Source organism: Schistocerca nitens, chromosome 5, assembly GCF_023898315.1.
Source record: "Schistocerca nitens isolate TAMUIC-IGC-003100 chromosome 5, iqSchNite1.1, whole genome shotgun sequence".
In the NCBI taxonomy this organism is placed as follows: Eukaryota; Metazoa; Arthropoda; class Insecta; order Orthoptera; family Acrididae; genus Schistocerca; species Schistocerca nitens.
In genome coordinates this window covers 383798542-383816223 of record NC_064618.1, presented here as the reverse complement: position 1 = coordinate 383816223, position 17682 = coordinate 383798542, and the positions used below count along the sequence as shown (strand labels likewise).

At 40.7% G+C, this 17682-nt stretch overlaps 1 protein-coding gene across 3 annotated transcripts in view; it reads right to left on the bottom strand.

Annotated features, from left to right (window-relative positions):
• Positions 1-17682, bottom strand: part of LOC126259710 (zeta-crystallin-like) — a 164747-nt gene that overhangs the window by 30319 nt on the left and 116746 nt on the right. For all 3 annotated transcript variants that reach the window (XM_049956684.1, XM_049956683.1, XM_049956685.1), the window contains 2 exons: positions 16484-16568; positions 9906-10035 (listed from right to left, as the gene is read on the bottom strand). In XM_049956684.1, the coding sequence (XP_049812641.1) occupies positions 9906-10035; positions 16484-16568 (215 nt within the window). The remainder of the gene's footprint in view (positions 1-9905; positions 10036-16483; positions 16569-17682) is intronic.

The following is a 17682-nucleotide window of genomic DNA, read 5'->3' as shown; positions in this document are numbered from 1 at the left end:
GCTCTGCAATTGTTCTGATCATCTGTCCGTGTATCAAATGCCACGTTTGCATCGTACACAACCCATTTTTTGAGGACTGGACTACCTTTAATGTTGCAGCAATGCTTCCATCTTCATTAGTGGGAGTGATATACATTGGATGCAATGTTTCTTTAGGACTCTACCAATTTTCCAAAGATTAGACTAGTGCAAGGCTTGAAGGTAACCCTTGACTTTTTTGCTGCTCTCCGTCTCACTCTCTTCTTTGACTGTTTGTTGTGGTACAAATAGCCTCTCCACTTGTCATCTGTTTAGTAATACTGCTGGGCATACAAATGGAAGTTACTGCAGGTCAATAAGATGAACTTCCTTAGTGGGAAAATATAAGGCTACACAGCGGTGGTCTCTTATTCAGTTGCTATTATCCAACTTTACTTCCACAAGTGAGCTATGACTGCCATGGTTGTTTACCTGAACTGATTTAAACTTGGTTTGCCAAACAGTAGAGCCTGGACTTACACCAATTTCAATTAGCAACTCTGGCATATTAATTTCTATCTGGAACTATGCATTGCATTAATTTCCATCAAGAAACATTTTGTTTGTTTTCATGGACTAATAGATAATTTTAAGCTGTTGTTACAGATGTTAATTTATATCCAGTAAATATCGTTGGGCATAAAATGAGTGTTACAACAATCTGACTACCTATTCCTGCAGAATACTATTTGCAGCTGTCTTAGTTCTTGGACCACTCTCCTAGTATGACAGTATGTCAGCTTGTTGAAACAGAGTCCTAAGCACTGCACTTTCTTCCGAAGGTCAGTGGGCAGCTGTACATACCAAGTCCAAAGAACTTGTCTGCTCTTAACCTGTCTGCTCTTATCTTCATTAATACATCAAGGAAAAGTAGCTGATCCCTGTTTTCAAGTCCATCATGAATTATGTATTAGGATACATGTAGTTTAATGGTTCCAAGAAATCATGAAGTTTTCATTTCATGAGAGCTTACAACAAACATTGTTCACCTACTGACAGAAACACTAAGGCCTGAGTTTATCAGATTATATCACCTTTGTTTCAAAATGTTTAATTTATAGATTCAATACGACAGATGATACATGGCCAATGCATCACCACCATACCAGTCTGATCACAATACATACAAAAAATGTCACTTCTAGACTGCATAAAAGCTGTAGAACACAATCAACAAAGAAAAGTTTTTCATATATGAAGACTTTGGTAAAACATCTTCCATACTTGTCACACATTTGACCCAGGTGAAGAGTGCAGATGCACTCACTGTGTGTGGGGGCGGAGAGGGCTGGGGTGGGGGGAGCGTAAATGTGTGATGGTGACAAGCCAGTAGGCTGAGTGGAAACACTGTTCACAGTAAGGAATTCCTTTATTTAATTCCATTATATGACATGTCGCAGCTCAGCACCCCACTCTGCTGTCCCTGCCCAGTGCTGACACGTGGGCAGCGATTTCTGCCCTATACATTGAGTAGGCATCCTGGGATGCTGATGGAAAACTCATGGCATGCTTGTGGACTCAAGAGACCATGATCATGTTGTCAGCAGTAACATGATCACCTCGGCAGCCTGGAGCCCTGGTGGCCCCTCAGCTCCACACGTCTTCCGTGGCAGCAGCTGGAGACAGCTGTGCATGGAATTTAACTAACTGCCCTCTGGCAGCAGTCAGATGGCAAGTCAGCATGGCTGTGGCACCAAGTGCTATCAGGAACTTAGTACTGGCAGTGGCAGAAGCAGCTCGGTCTCAAACCCATGGCTACTGTTGGCAGTGCCCAGTTGTGTGGCCGCCCAGCATGGCCCCTTGCACTATGGCGGTGTTGCTGGACTCAGACAATGAGTGAATGCTTGTGCCTCAACATTCAGCCATATTTACAACCCTCCAAGGCACAATTGTTTTGTTAAAACATGGCTCCTGGTCACCCATGACAAGAGTGTTGCACTGTCATGGTGATATCAACCCACCCACTACGGCCATTACCACTATGTGGTGCAGTTTTTCACTGAGCATGGCCTGCCTCATCTTGCAATCCCCTTACAAGTACGAAGTGCTATCCAAAATTTTCAGGACTGGTGCTGCCATCTGTTGAAAACCTTACCTTTGGACTAATGGTCACCATCACCCTCGAAGTAGTTATCTGCACAAGCACACCAGTCCCAGCACTTCTGCCACTAGTCAAACGTTTTCTGGAAGTCCTGTTCTCTGACACTGCCAGCAATGCTCCTTAAATCCTATCTAGGGTGTCGAACCGACGGCCTTTCAACTTGAGTTTCAGTTTTGGGAATAGCATGAAGTTGCAAGGTGCCAAATCTGGTTAGTACAGTGGGTGGGGTACAACCGCCATATTGCTTTCTGCCAAAAAGGTACTGGTGAGCAAGGACGAGTGACAGGGCACGTTGTTGTGATGCAGCAGTCAGTTCCCTGGCCGTTCAGTTCAGGCCGTTGTCACCACACGTTTTCCCGGAGTCGTCGCAAAACGTCACAGTAGTACATGGAACTCGCTGTTTGGTTGGGAGGGATGAATTCTTTGTGCACAATCCCTTGGTATCAAAGAAAACGATGATCATCCTCTTCACTTCGCTCTTAACCTGTCTCGTTTTTTTGGTTCTTGGAGAGCCAGGGCTCTTCCAATGGGATGATTGTTGCTTTGTCTCTTGGTCATAACTGTAAATCTAGCTCTCTTCACTGGTGATAACCCGTGACAAGAAAGTTGGATCATCAGATTCGGTCTGATGAAGGTCCGTGCACATGCGCACTGCTCTGTTCACGAAGCCATCATAAAATCGGCACACACCAAACAAAGAGTATTATGGAAATCACTGTGGACATGCAACACATCCTCCAAGCTGAATGCCACTCCACACACTGACTCATCAGATATGCAGCTCTCGCCACCTAGCAGTACAAAGATCTACTACTCCTACTTTCCAGATGGCAGCACCAGTCCCAAAAAGTTTGGATTCCACCTTGTATGTTATTCTGACCTACTTCACACTTACACTGCGATTGTTAATGCAGTACTTCATGCAAGCTCTCTCATTATGTCTTATTACTTTTTGCTAGAAACATCCAGTCCATTGGGTCTTAGGTCAACCAGATCCATAAACAAATATAGTTAGCACCACACTTGTTATTCCTACTTATTACACAATTACCATATTAATCCTGAACCTAACAATCTCTTTTCTACCCCTCACTCGGGGAGTCCTGTTCATGAGAACTTGAACTGTCTCTGGGTCATGTGTCTGAATAACTCATCATCTCATATATGTAAAAGTTAAGCCAAGCAAAATGAGAGTCAGTATGGCATTAGGAACCCATAGTCATAGTTACCTGACATCTTCCATGCCAATATTGTCTTACATGCTGCAACAACTGTTCCACTGAGAATCGCCACTCCTGTATGGCTATCATATGACTCAATAAGTGGTCCAGTCTGGGTTCCCAGGTGTCATTAAACTGTCATCGTGGCTAGTAAATGAAATGTAGGTACCATAACATCACACTTAGTTCCTTTGATCAACAACCCACTACCTCGGAATTCTAAATGCCTTGCTGTCTTGAGTTTCCCTTGCCCACAGCAACAAACCACCACTACTACTAAAATCGTCATATACTGAATATATCCAATGAAAACCTTTTCTCCAAAAATATGGTTTTGGTTTGATTACTTCTTATGGACATTGACACCCCTCTGCTCCACCTCTGAACAATTGCTCAATACTTGTACTCTCACCCACTGCCATTTCACTTCATGTGCTGGGCATAAGGTGATCACTCTGCTGAAGCTCACTCTTGATCATTACCATGTCTATCCCTGTATTATGCCTTCTCTCACTTGTACAAACTTTCCAACTGCCACTAACTTCACCACATAGGTGTGTATCATGTAACATCTAATAATGCATGCTTGCTTACTACCAGCATCCTCATTGATACATATAACTATGCATTATCTGTGACCATATCCACTGTCGCACTATGGTGGTAGAACAGCAAGGTCTGGCTACCCGGCTCTGCTACTAACTGTAATTCTGGTGGTAATACCCTTTGTGAAAACTAATATTCCTCTCTTCTGGCCCTTTCTGAATATGCAACCCGAGGACAGGAGCCATTATCACCTAACCTTCCCCAGAAGCGCATCGTCTCCGATGGCAAATCTCAATAGACTACCGATATATCCTTCTCTAACAAAATACACAACCTGATCTGAAAGGACGTTAACAACCTATACTACATACGTGAAAAAAGTACCTAAGATCACAAAAATACATTACATATTGTTTATTTCCTTGGCCTTAACAAATATTGAGCATGAGATATCTGGACCACCTCCTCCTGTTGTTCACCCCTCATCCCTTCTCTTCTGGCTCCTCCTTCACTTTCAATCCTATCTCCTTTGGAATCATTTCTTACGTATCCTTGAATGGCCATAGATGTCCAACATGCACAATTGTTGACCTTGATGGTAACTGTAATAACTGTAGCTTTACATTTGCTGATGAAGTGGTGTCAATCACGTGTTAAGGGCCCTAGAACAGTATTACAAATTTATTCATTTTCCCCTTCAGAGTATATAGACTTGATAACACCGCTCAGTTCACTGAACCTTCTTGCTTCTCCAAAGTCTTACTATTCGCTCGTTGGACCTTTCTCAAAACTTCCCTCACTTTTCTTGCGAATTCTCCGACTGACTCCTTGTTCCTGCCTCCTTTCTCTACAATCGTGTCAAATGGTGAGGGCATCTTTTTCCCGTATGCCACCTCAAATGGTGACAACCTTTGCTAGTGTGTACTTGGGAATTATACACACTCACTACAAGGGATAAATTTGTGTCCCAATCTGAATGGTGTGCACTCACGTCACAACCAAGTATCTATCCAACTGCCTAATGAACTCATTCCATCCTTCCATTGGCCTCAGGATGAAGTGGACTTGTTCTTAACTTTTCTGGACTTGCTCTTAAATTTTCTTTATCTTAATAACCAAAAGAACTTTTTCATCAGATCTGACAAAGTTTGTCCCCTGTTCCGTAATTACTGTTCCCAGCACCACAAACTTCCGTATCCACCTTTCCACTGACACCTGTGCGACTTATTGCATGTTGGCCTATGTAATGAAAAAAAATGTCTATTATGGTCAGTACAAAATGGTTACCCACTGTTGTTCAGATGAATGGTCCTACCACAACCACCCCAATGAAACTAAACATTCCACTGCCTCTTGAAACCTTTGCAACAGTACCAGCCTACTTTCAATTCATACTCTACATGATTTCTAAAATATTTATATTCCTCATCAGAACTGATGCGGAATGTAAACGATATGGCAAGCAGAACCAGTTCGGCATGCATGACAGATTATTGTTAGAGCAACGTTGCCACCTAGTTTTGTGTTAAACTTGAGGACTCCACAAGTGTGTCCACTGAAAAGTGGATACAGGCCTACAGGGAACATCACTTACGAAGAGCACCAGCTTTTGCTGGCACAAATCATTTTGGGAAGGCCAAGAACACATTGAAGGTGAATTTCACTCACAGAGACCTTAAACTTCAAAAAGTCAAATGTGTGTAAGCTCTTCTGAGATCAGAATGATGTTTAACACCAACTGACTTTTTTACAAAGATATCCTTGAAAGGCGCAAGAAATAGGTGACTCAAGTGAGATGACCAGACACTGCAGACAAGTGGAAGCTGCATCATGACAACACTCCACATCACATGGCCACTTCCATCATGGAATTTGTGGTCTCAAAAGGCATGCCTGTTGTACCAGAGCCCTCTATTCACCTGGTCTGAGTCCTTGTGACTTTTTTTTCTTTTCCTAAAATTGAAAAATGTCTTACAAGAACATCGCTGAAAGGATGATTGTGTTGCAAGATACACCAGACACTGACACAGTTTTAATCCTTTCAGCATCTTGACCATTAACTGCTGGAATATTGCCAGTGAGGGTTTTTAAAACAAACACACACACACACACACACACACACACACACACACACACAAGGCATCCTTCTATGTTGGTAGTGTCCCAAAGGTGCTGAAAACAGAGTTTTTGGTGTATCCTGCGGAGCTACTTCCCACTGATGGTATCCACTGTTTAAGTCCATTGTCAAGAAGTACTGGCATGGAGGACACTCATAAGAACATGACCAACAATTACAGGCCCTATCAACTGAAGACTTTCAGTGTAGCTACCAAGACAGTCAGTGTATAGCTGCTGAAGGGAACTACTTTGAAGGGGACAATATTGTTTGAAAAAAAAAGTAAAAACTTTGGTAGATAAAAAGTCTTTTCTCACACATCTCATAAAATGCACCCAAGAGCATGATTTGATACACCACATGATAATAGAAATGCCTTCTATTAAGTCTGGAAAAACAAAAAACAAACCCACGTCAACACCTTTTTCGATTTGACAAATGCTCCATGGTATTCCTCTGATACACAAACTTAGTACCCTTTCTCAACAACTTTGTAAGCAGTCGTACTGTATCAACAAATCACCTCACAAACTTCCTATAGTAATCTCAGAGACCCACAAATGATTGTAACTCCTTGTTTGTTCCTGGTACTGGAAAGTCTTGCACTGCTTGTATTAATCTAGGATCTGCCCTCACACTATCATAACCAATAATATGGCCTAAATAGTTGACTTCTCCAGCGCAAAGTGACATTTTTCCACACATCTTTCCAACACGTCCCTCAACTGTTGCCTATGCTCCTACATATTCGTTCAAAAGACAATTGTCTCGTCAAGATACACCAGACACTGATAAGATTTTAATCCTTTCAGAACCTCAACCAATACTTGCTGGAATGTTGCCAGTGATTTTTTTTTTAACCGAAAAGGCATTCTTCTAATCTGATACTGTCCCAAAGATGATGAAAACACAGCTTCTGATGTATCCTCCACAGCTACTTCCAAATCATGGTATCCACCTTTCGAGTTCATTGTCAAGAAGTAGTGGCATTGCCCTATGTTATCTATCATTTCTGTAATGCTTGTAAATGGTTAGGCATCTGTCGTACCTTTACAATTCAAATGGTGGTAATCGAACAAAAACATAACTTCTTCAAGCCATCCACAGACTTCTTGGGCATGATAACAATTCCCATCTCCCATGGCTACTACTTTCTTCTATTATCTCATCAGCCAATTGTTGATTTATAAATTCCTCCAGAAATGGTTGTAGTTATCATGGTATTCTGTAAGGTCTCTGATACACTGATACACCTGTGCTTCATTCCTTGTCGGAATCCTGTGCTGTGGTACTGGTGTAGTAGCCACCAGCCCTTGTGAAAAAAAAATATAGATCTTGGAATTCCAGTGACAGGTCCTCCATCTGTGTCCTCTCTATCCCTTCCAGATGCTTCAATTTTTCATGAAATGCAGTCCTAGCAACATCCTATTCACTCCTGTTTCACGCAACTTGTAACATGATGGGTTCCAAATGCCTCCTATGGCCTCTCGAGGTCACTGACACTACCCATATATCCCTGTTGATGACCTGTACTACACCCAACTACAATTCCCATTAAATTGGTGATAGGCCATGCTATTCCCAACACTTCTTTGTGGCTGGTAGCACTGCTTTTGCATATGCCCTGTATCCCCACAATTAAAACATTTTACATTTGATGTAAACACATGCCTCTCTGCTCCCTTACCCCCACAAAAGTATCGATTTTTTCATACTCCAATGCTAACCAATCCCCGCACACAGATTTTTAGATACCCCAGTGTGCACCCTCCTCAACATTTTTGGTGATAAACTATATATATGTATAAAGGAAACATCCAGTGTTAGTTGCTCAGCCTCCTGTAGTACTACTTTATCTACCTCCTCACTATATGACAATTCATAAATGTGTAAATTCAACTTCATAATTCTATAGGCAATAACCAATTGCTCATGAAAAAACTGTGCGATAATATATTAAAAATAACACAAAAACAATAATACCACACTAACACAGACAGAACACTCCACAGCTACTTGTATTATCAATTACACTCCCTAGACTTCATTCCCATGACAGTCACCACACAAGAACAAAATGGTCCGATTCACTGTAACCAATGATATTGCGACTTGTGAGTCGGACGTTACACAGCAGAGTGACAGACAATCTGCTGCTGCTTTTGGCACCATCAGTTCTCCTGACACCATTCTTAAGGGTACCCGGAGCAGACAACCACTCTGACACCATTCTGAAGAGAGCAGCTGCACTCAGGGGGTGAGTAGGTGGTGACAGGGAGGCAGGCCTAGTGGAAGAATGTCTTTATTTAATTCCAATACATGATGTACCAGCTCAGCAAGGCAAACACACTACATTCTATTGTCACTGGCCAGCACTGAAGTATGGGTGGTGGCTTCCACCCTGGATAATTAGCAGGTGCCCTGTGACATGACAATAAGCAAGCATCAAAGGACATTGCAGGAGTACCTGTAGATGACAATTAGATCAGTCAATGAAATTTTGAGCACAAAATGATATTAGTCAGCTCTGCTGGGAACCATCACGTAACATCATTTGTGATTTGAAATAGAAAAGGTTTCCTTACTACTTCCTCTTGAAGCATTATCACCAACAACAAAGAGAGCTTCTTCCCAAACATCAAACAAAGGCTTGGATTACAAGACTCCTCAAGAGAACTGGCCCACTTTCTGACTACGGTGGTCCATATGCCACATACTGCCACAACATCAGAGGGAGAAGTAGGCACTTCTGAGGACACTATATGGTAATGCTGGTCCATATGCCACATACTGCCACAACATCAGAGGGAGAAGTAGGCACTTCTGAGGACACTATATGGTAATGCACTCTGTAGACAGATGTGGCCAGTGCCAGGCAACAATTGACTCTGCTTCATGTGTCAACCTGACACATTCTGGGGAACACTGCCCATGCAGTGTCCATTAAGGCCTGGGAGGCACATCATAAGCAAGGACTGCAGCTACAGATCAGCATACTACGAACTGACTGTGAGGAGTCTCTGATGCAAAACCTGATGATGTAGTAGTAGTAGTTGTCATTGTTGTTGCTATTGATGTTGTCATTGTTGTTGTTGCTATTGATGTTGTAGCAGTAGTAGCATCATCAGCAGCAGCAACTATGATGTCAGTGGTAGTATCAGTAGTAGTAGTAGTAGTAGTAGTAGTAATATTTAGACTATATACATCATCATTATTATTTAACCTGAAGTAAATAAAGAAATACGACTGCAGACAGAAAATACAACCTATTGTAGAATAATAGGTAACAGGATTTACATCTTATTTATGTGAAATTTAAATAAAATAAAAAATTAACAAAGTGTTAGCTTAAGTCAATCAAACATTATTATATCAAACAATAGAAAAGCCAGGATGTTATAATGCCAATATTATGAAAAGGATAGATTGCTACTCACCATATAGTGGAAATGTTGAGTCGCAGACAGGTACAACAGAAAGGCTACTAAACATGTTAAGCTTTCAGCCAAAAGGCCTTCTTCTGAAAAAGACAGCTTACATACACACATTCATGCAAATGCAGCTCACATACACATGACTATTGACTCAGCTTCAGGTGTTTGCAGAAAACTGTACACTGCCTTTGCTCCTGCCCCGTTCCGCCCCGACTTGTCCAGACTGTGTGAGCTGCATTAGCATGAATGTGTGTCTATGATGTCTATTTCAGAAGAAGACTTTATGGCTGCAAGCTTACGTGTTCAATAGTCTTTTTGTTGAGCCTGTCTGTGACTCAGCACCTCCATTATATGGTGGGTAGCACATTATATGGTGGGTAGCAATCTCTCCTTTTCATTATGTTATCATTATACATTATTACATATTCAACAAAAACAATGCCATGAATATTATGTATGGGAATTCTTACAGCAACTCTTGCTTGTTGATTCAGAACTGTGAGGTCGGCACCAAGGTTAATATTAGCAAGATTTTCCAAAACAACATTGAATCCTTGCCCTCCTATTGCAGCTACGGCATTGTTGAGATAACCCTTTTCTCTGAAAATAAAACAGCAACAAGTTACTTTAAGTAACTCCAGTCAATAACATTTAAAACTGTAAATATCAGAGGAGGCAGTCATGGCATAACAACACATTATTCGATACAATGCCAAAAACTAGTAATTCTTTCATCTTTTGTTCATGAAAATCAGGCTGCTGCTGTTCACAAAGTAGATTGTTTCAAATACCTATATACATAAAAATTTAAATATCAGCAGCTCTTAATGAATTGGTCTACAATGACCAAAGTACAAAAAAATTATGTATCTTGGAGGGAGACTCCTTGGATAAATGTCTAACTGAATGGGTTTCAATGCCTGGTGTTTTAGGAGTATCCTTTCCTAGCATAGGGCACTCATGATATGGCTTTACAAAGAGAAAAATGGGAAGTAGCACAGTGCTTCGAATTCTATGTTATACTGTAGGACTCAAATAACTGGCTGCGTAATTCAGTTCATGGATCAGAGGACGATAACATCATACTTCATTTGAAAGGACCATCTCTGTTAGAGCATTTTGTTGTTCAAAGCAATCTTGACAACACAGAACATTACTAAAAGCATGTACATACCTATTTATCCAAACAACTTACTGACAATGGTACACAGTACAGTTAGGACCTCATCAAACCTATCAACCTGCAAATTTCTTTTTCATGAGGCTAAAGTAAAAAAGCCTTAAGGTAATGTTGAGGGCTGCAAAAAATCATTACGGACTCTTCAATTCATCAAAATACATTTATATTTTCCAACATTCATATAAGCTACAACATTCTTATGACAGTAAATAGCTGTATGAGGTGGAATAGAATTCTCTGAACAGAAGCAATGTTGCACAGCAAACAAAAATGACACTTAACCAGTCAAAGTTTCAGACAAGATCCCCCTCCAGATGCAGCACACACTCATACAAAAGCCTGTCCCTCCTCCCACCCTCCCCCCCCCCCCCTTTTCCATACCATGCATCTAACATAAGGATCAGAATAAAGCATGGTGGACAAACAGCCACTTACACCTGGTTCGCATTTTGAAACTTTACTTCCATAAGCAGAAATCTCCCACAGAAATGTATGAATGTTATTGCAGATGTGAGATGACATTCTTCCTCAAAATATTTCATTTTGGAGTTTTGAACAATTTGGTGCAAGCCACATTTTAAAGTTCCTAGCAAGGCATTCCCGGTCCACTAAACAACAGCTGTGAATGAGATCAATGATCAATAAAGTCACAATAATTGTAAGTGATGGTGATCCAATTATACAGGATAAAACAGAATGGTGTGCACATATAAAAAGGAGAGGAGACTCGGATTAATATGATGGAGTGTACCTTTTTCACATTAGTGAACAGCATTGGTCTATCAAATGTATGTTCAATGGCTATTTTCTTCTCAAATTGTTTGTCACTAAGAGTACACAAACAAGTAACAGCAATGGTGTTCAATAAAATGTAGCAGCAAAATCTAAGTCTTTCCACAAGGAGAAATCCCGGCACTGACAACCACTAATAGAGTGTAGATGCAGCCTGCTCTGTGGGACTAAAAGACAGAGAAAATACTGCAACATCACCAGATTATCCTATATCTTCCTGCACAGAATTCTGCACACTGCTCTCAAGATATATTCTGAACATTTCTCATGTTGATGTGTTCACAATTTTGCAAGATCATGTGCACAGTATGAGCACTGTGACTGCTAATTTTTAAACAGAAATGGAGGTGAATGGACTTACATGACTTTTAGTGTGACATTTAAGGGCCTACCACAATTTCGTCTTTAATGTTCCTTTAATCAACATTACTCTGAACGCAAACATGCAAGCACAGCCTGGGTACAACAGAGTCTACCAGTGCCATATGTAGCTAATACTATTCCATTTGTGTGCCAATACAACATCAATGCACAGTTTCAAATAACCAAACGTATCACTGCCTGGTGAAAACAAAAGGGTGCTGCACTCTTCATGCAACTTTTCACTTGACTTAAATCAGAACAATGTTGTGGTCAGTTTCAGTCATTAATCACTGTATTTTAATAAAGAACAGACAACTCTAATAGCAAATTCACAGACTAAATTCAATTATATTTTCCAATGCTGACAGGCACAGTTACCAAATGTGAACAACTCAAAGAGAACTGCCTTGGAAATCACCACATCCACCTCTACCTTTCCTAAACATCTTTGTGATTTAAAAATTCATACGTATTCTTCATTGGTTACCCAATGAAGGTAGTTGGTTCCTTTTTTCTGACCTGTAGTATCTGAATTTACTGAAGAGTAATCAGTATGAATACGTGTGTTACAGAAACTTTTTCTTAAAGTGCTAGGACATGTAAGCTCATAGAATCAAGGAATAAAGACCGCATCATCACTGAGTTACATCAAAATTCTCACGAGTTAGTTCAAAAAATTGTTTGTACTGAGAAAAAATTACAGGGCACATTACACCAACAGAACAATTACAGGTAAGAAATAAAGTAAGTGACAAGAATAAGTGAACTCACCTTAAGCCCTAAGTCAGCAACTTCACATAACTGAATCATCAGTTATAAGCTGTTATCCTTATTTTTATTATGCTTCACTAATGGATATAATGACAATAATTTTAAACCTTGCTATCCCCACATCAATGTTTATCTACCCCCGCCCCCCTCAGCTACCAAGGTGAAGAATGTAATCTATGAAAATCATGATTCAATGTCTACTTTGGAGATCTTTTATTGGATTAAAAAACATGATTCTTTGTTGTGTGTTACTGTTTTCCATGTGGTTCATGGTGTGGGTTCCTGGTATCATGTCCTAGTTCATGAATCACGGGCAACGTATGAGTGGCCAAGTAAGTGGTGGTGGTGGTGGTGGTGGTTAGTGTTTAACGTCCCGTCGACAACGAGGTCATTAGAGACGGAGCGCAAGCTCGGATTAGGGAAGGATTGAGAAGGAAATCGGCCGTGCCCTTTCAAAGGAACCATCCCGGCATTTGCCTGAAACGATTTAGGGAAATCACGGAAAACCTAAATCAGGATGGCCGGAGACGGGATTGAACCGTCGTCCTCCCGAATGCGAGTCCAGTGTGCTAACCACTGCGCCACCTCGCTCGGTAAGTAAGTGGTCCTGACAGTCGGGATACCAGTTACTTTGGAATAAGGCTGGATATCTCGGGCATATTCCGAGTCGTGGCCACCTTTGTGCTCGGACGGCAAAGACTACCAAATCCACCGGTTAGTCCCTCAACCGTTAGGGGTAAAACTCAATGCGACCCGGGGCAAGTAAGGCTAGCAACCTGCTACCCTGGTACTATAAATTTGATGCTGGCAACAATCAGAGCAAAATGCCTCGGACCTTTGGAGGTGACGGAGACCCACCTCTAATTGACAAACCAGGGACTCCTAAGATACGACTCGGCAAACGAATGGTAACGAGATGGGGAGCTACTAATATCAATGGGGGCTAATCTGGGAAGAAGGTAGAGCTTGCAGAGGCTGCAAGTAAGATGGGGTTGGACGTTTTAGCTGTTAGTGACATTCGGGTAAGGGGTGAGAAAGAAGAGGAAGTGGGAGAATACAAGGTCTACCTGTCAGGAGTCAAAGCAGGAATAGCACAATGGGGTGTAGGGCTTTTCATCAGGAAAGAAATGGAACCCAGCGTAGTTGCAATAAGGTATGTAAACGAACGACTGATGTGGATAGATTTGACAGTGTCTAGCAAGAAAATTAGGATTGTATCAGTATATTCGCATTGTGAAGGGACAGATCAAGATAAGATGGATAGTTTTTATGACGCACTCAGTGATGTAGTTGTTAGAGTAAAGGACAAGGACAGTGTTCTGCTCATGGGTGATTTTAATGCCAGGATTGGAAATCGAACAGAAGGGTATGAAAAGGTTATGGGTAAATTTGGAGAGGATATGGAGGCCAACAGGAACGGGAAACAACTCTTGGATTTCTGTGCCAGTATGGGCTTAGTAATCACAAACTCCTTTCTTAAACATAAGAACATTCACTGGTATACTTGCGAAGGCAGGGGAACCAGATCTATCATTGACTATATAATAACAGATCAGGAATTCAGTAAGGCTTTGAGGGACACACGTGTATTCAGGGGATTCTTTGATGACACTGATCACTATTTAATCTGCAGTGAAATTGGTAATGTGAGGCCGAAAGTGCAGGAGGTCAGGTCCATGTGTAGGAGGATAAGAGTGGAGAAACTTCAGGACAAGGTACATAACAGTGATCTCAGAAAGGTACCAGTTAGTTGAATGTAGTCAATTGCAGTCACTGGAAAAGGAATGGACAAGGTACAGGGACACAATACTAGAAGTGGCCAAAGAATGTCTTGGAACAGTAGTGTGTAAAGGCAGGATGAAGCAAACAGCTTGGTGGAATGACACAGTCAAGGCAGCCTGTAAAAGGAAAAAGAAGGCATATCAAAAATGGCTACAGACTAGAACTCAGGTAGACAGAGAAAGTTATGCTGAAGAAAGAAACAAAGCCAAACAGATAATTACAGCATCCAAGAAGAAATCTTGGGAAGACTTTGGAAACAGGTTGGAGACCTTGAGTCAAGCTGCTGGAAAACCATTCTGGAGTGTTATTAGCAGTCTTCGAAAGGGAGGTAAGAAGGAAATGACAAGTATTTTGGACAGGTCAGGAAAACTGCTGGTGAATCCTGTTGATGCCTTGGGCAGATGGAGGGAATATTTTGAAGAGTTGCCAATGTAGGTGAAAATACGATCAATAATGTTTCAGATTTCGATGTACAATGGGACAGGAATGATGATGGAAATAGGATCACATTGGAGGAAGTGGAGAAAATGGTCAATAGATTGCAGTGCAATAAAGCGGCTGGGGTGGATGAAATTAAGTCGGAACTCATAAAATACAGTGGAATGTCAGGTCTTAAATGGCTACACAGGATAATTGAAATGGCGTGGGAGTCGGGACAGGTTCCATCAGACTGGACGAAAGCAGTAATCACACCAATCTTTAAACATGGAAACAGAAAAGATTGTAACAACTACAGAGGTATCTCTTTGATCTGCGTTGTGGGTAAAATCTTCTCAGGTATTGTTGAAAGGAAAGTGCGAGTATTAGTTGAGGACAAATTGGATGAAAATCAGTGTGGGTTTAGGCCTCTTAGAGGTTGTCAGGACCAGATCTTTAGCCTACGGCAAATAATGGAGAAGTGTTACGAGTGGAATAGGGAATTGTATCTATGTTTTATAGATCTAGAAAAGGCATATGACCGGGTTCCAAGGAGGAAGTTATTATCTGTTCTACGTGATTACGGAATAGGAGGCAAACTTTTGCAAGCAATTAAAGGTCTTTACATAGATAGTCAGGCAGCAGTTAGAGTTGACGGTAAATTGAGTCCATGGTTCAGAGTAGTTTCAGGGGTAAGACAAGGCTGCAACCTGTCTCCACTGTTGTTCATATTATTTATGGATCATATGTTGAAAACAATAGACTGGCTGGGTGAGATTAAGACAGGTGAACACAAAATAAGCAGTCTCGCATATGCGGATGACTTAGTTGTGATGGCAGATTCTATAGAAAGTTTGCAAAGTAATATTTCAGAGCTAGATCAGAAATGTAAGGACTATGGTATGAAGATCAGCATCTCCAAAACAAAAGTAATGTCAGTTGGAAAGAGAGATAAACGAATTGAGTGCCAAATAGGAGGAACAAAGTTAGAACAGGTGGACAGTTTCAAGTACTTAGGATGCATATTCTCACATGATGGCAGCATAGTGAAAGAACTGGAAGCGAGGTGTAGCAAAGCTAATGCAGTGAGCGCTCAGCTACGATCTACTCTCTTCTGCAAGAAGGAAGTCAGTACCAAGACTAAGTTATCTGTGCACCGTTCAATCTTTCGACCAACTTTGTTGTATGGGAGCGAAAGCTGGGTGGATTCAGGTTACCTTATTCATAAGGTTGAGGTTACGGATATGAAAGTAGCTAGGATGATTGCAGGTACTAGTAGATGGGAACAATGGCAGGAGGGTGTGCACAATGAGGAAATCAAAGAAAAACTGGGAATGAACTCTATAGATGTAGCAGTCAGAGCGAACAGGCTTAGATGGTGGGGTCATGTTACACGCATGGGAGAAGCAAGGTTACCCAAGAGACTCATGGGTTCAGCAGTAGAGGGTAGGAGGAGTCGGGGTAGACCAAGGAGAAGGTACCTGGATTCGGTTAAGAATGATTTGGAAGTAATAGGCTTAACATAAGAAGAGGCACCAATGTTAGCACTGAATAGGGGGTCATGGAGGAATTTTATAAGGGGGACTATGCTCCAGACTGAATGCTGAAAGGCATAATCAGTCTTAAATGATGACAATGATGATGATGATGATGATGATGACTTTTTTCCATTATGGACTGTTTCATTTACTGCAATTTCAAATGATTTCATTCTATACAGTGTACAAACTTGAAATTACTTACTTATGATTAAACACGAAGTCGGCTCCCAGACTCTTTACTAGTTCCATGCCTTCCAATGTTCCAGCCGTGCCAACGACAGAAACTCCTGGAAAAAAATTTAAATATAATGCTGTTACAAACAATGAGCTAACAAGTACCATGTCATACATCAATCTACATTACACAGATACTGCAAAAGCCACTTACTGTAGTGCTAATTGCTCAATATAGTTCTTCCCACCTATTTCAGCAAAAAATCTAAAAATACTGGTATGGAACATTAATATAGTCACTTTTATTTTTCAAGACTTGTTAGTAGAGATGTCTTTTATCTTTTTTCAATGAACTTTTATGTATGAGTTTTCCAAACTGACACTGTATCACTGTGGTTTAATTGTTAAACCCAGGGGTATTCAAGGTGAACAACAAGATGTTAAATTTTTATTTTACACACTATAGTGAAAATATGCAAATGAATCTAGCACATCATAAATGGAAGACTTTTCTTCGGTGTACTCAAGATGAATATCATGTATTATAGGACAACTACCAACATGGAAGCCCACTGAAGTAAGATACCATCTCTCAAGAAGAGCCATTCAAATCTTTGTGGATTTTATAAAATACTCACATGTTACAATTTAAAAAAAAATCTTCTCACCAAGTTGTGGTAAGAGATCACATATATAAAGGTATCAAAGTTCACAAACTTTTGGAGCCAGTGGTTCCTTCTTCTGGCAGAAGAGTTGAAGGATAAGGAAGAGGTGTGAAGGAATGGGACTGGTTAGCGTTGGGAAAAAGGGGTAGAGTTTGGAAAGGAAAGTTTGCAATGCAAAAAATACAAGGTCAAGCATAATGTGTACGGGAAAAAAAAATTTCATCCACCTTCAACAAGTGTACATTCATTGACTAGACAAAGGAACATTATTTCCCAAAGAAACAAGAAATGTCGATTTATACAGATAAAAAATGTCTTTCTCAATATATTGCAACACGCTGACTAAACACTGAACACTGTAAAGGCTGTCAGTATGCAAAGTCTCTCACAGAGCTGCTAACTACAGCTTCTAGATATGTTTCTGTCTCATCTTCATAGTTTCCAACCGTCATAGTTATTTCACAATCTGTAACTTAATTGTAGCTTCTTGTACTACATTTTGAATTTACACCTCCAAATAAAACACTGTGTCTTCAAATGTACATGATATTTATTCTACTTT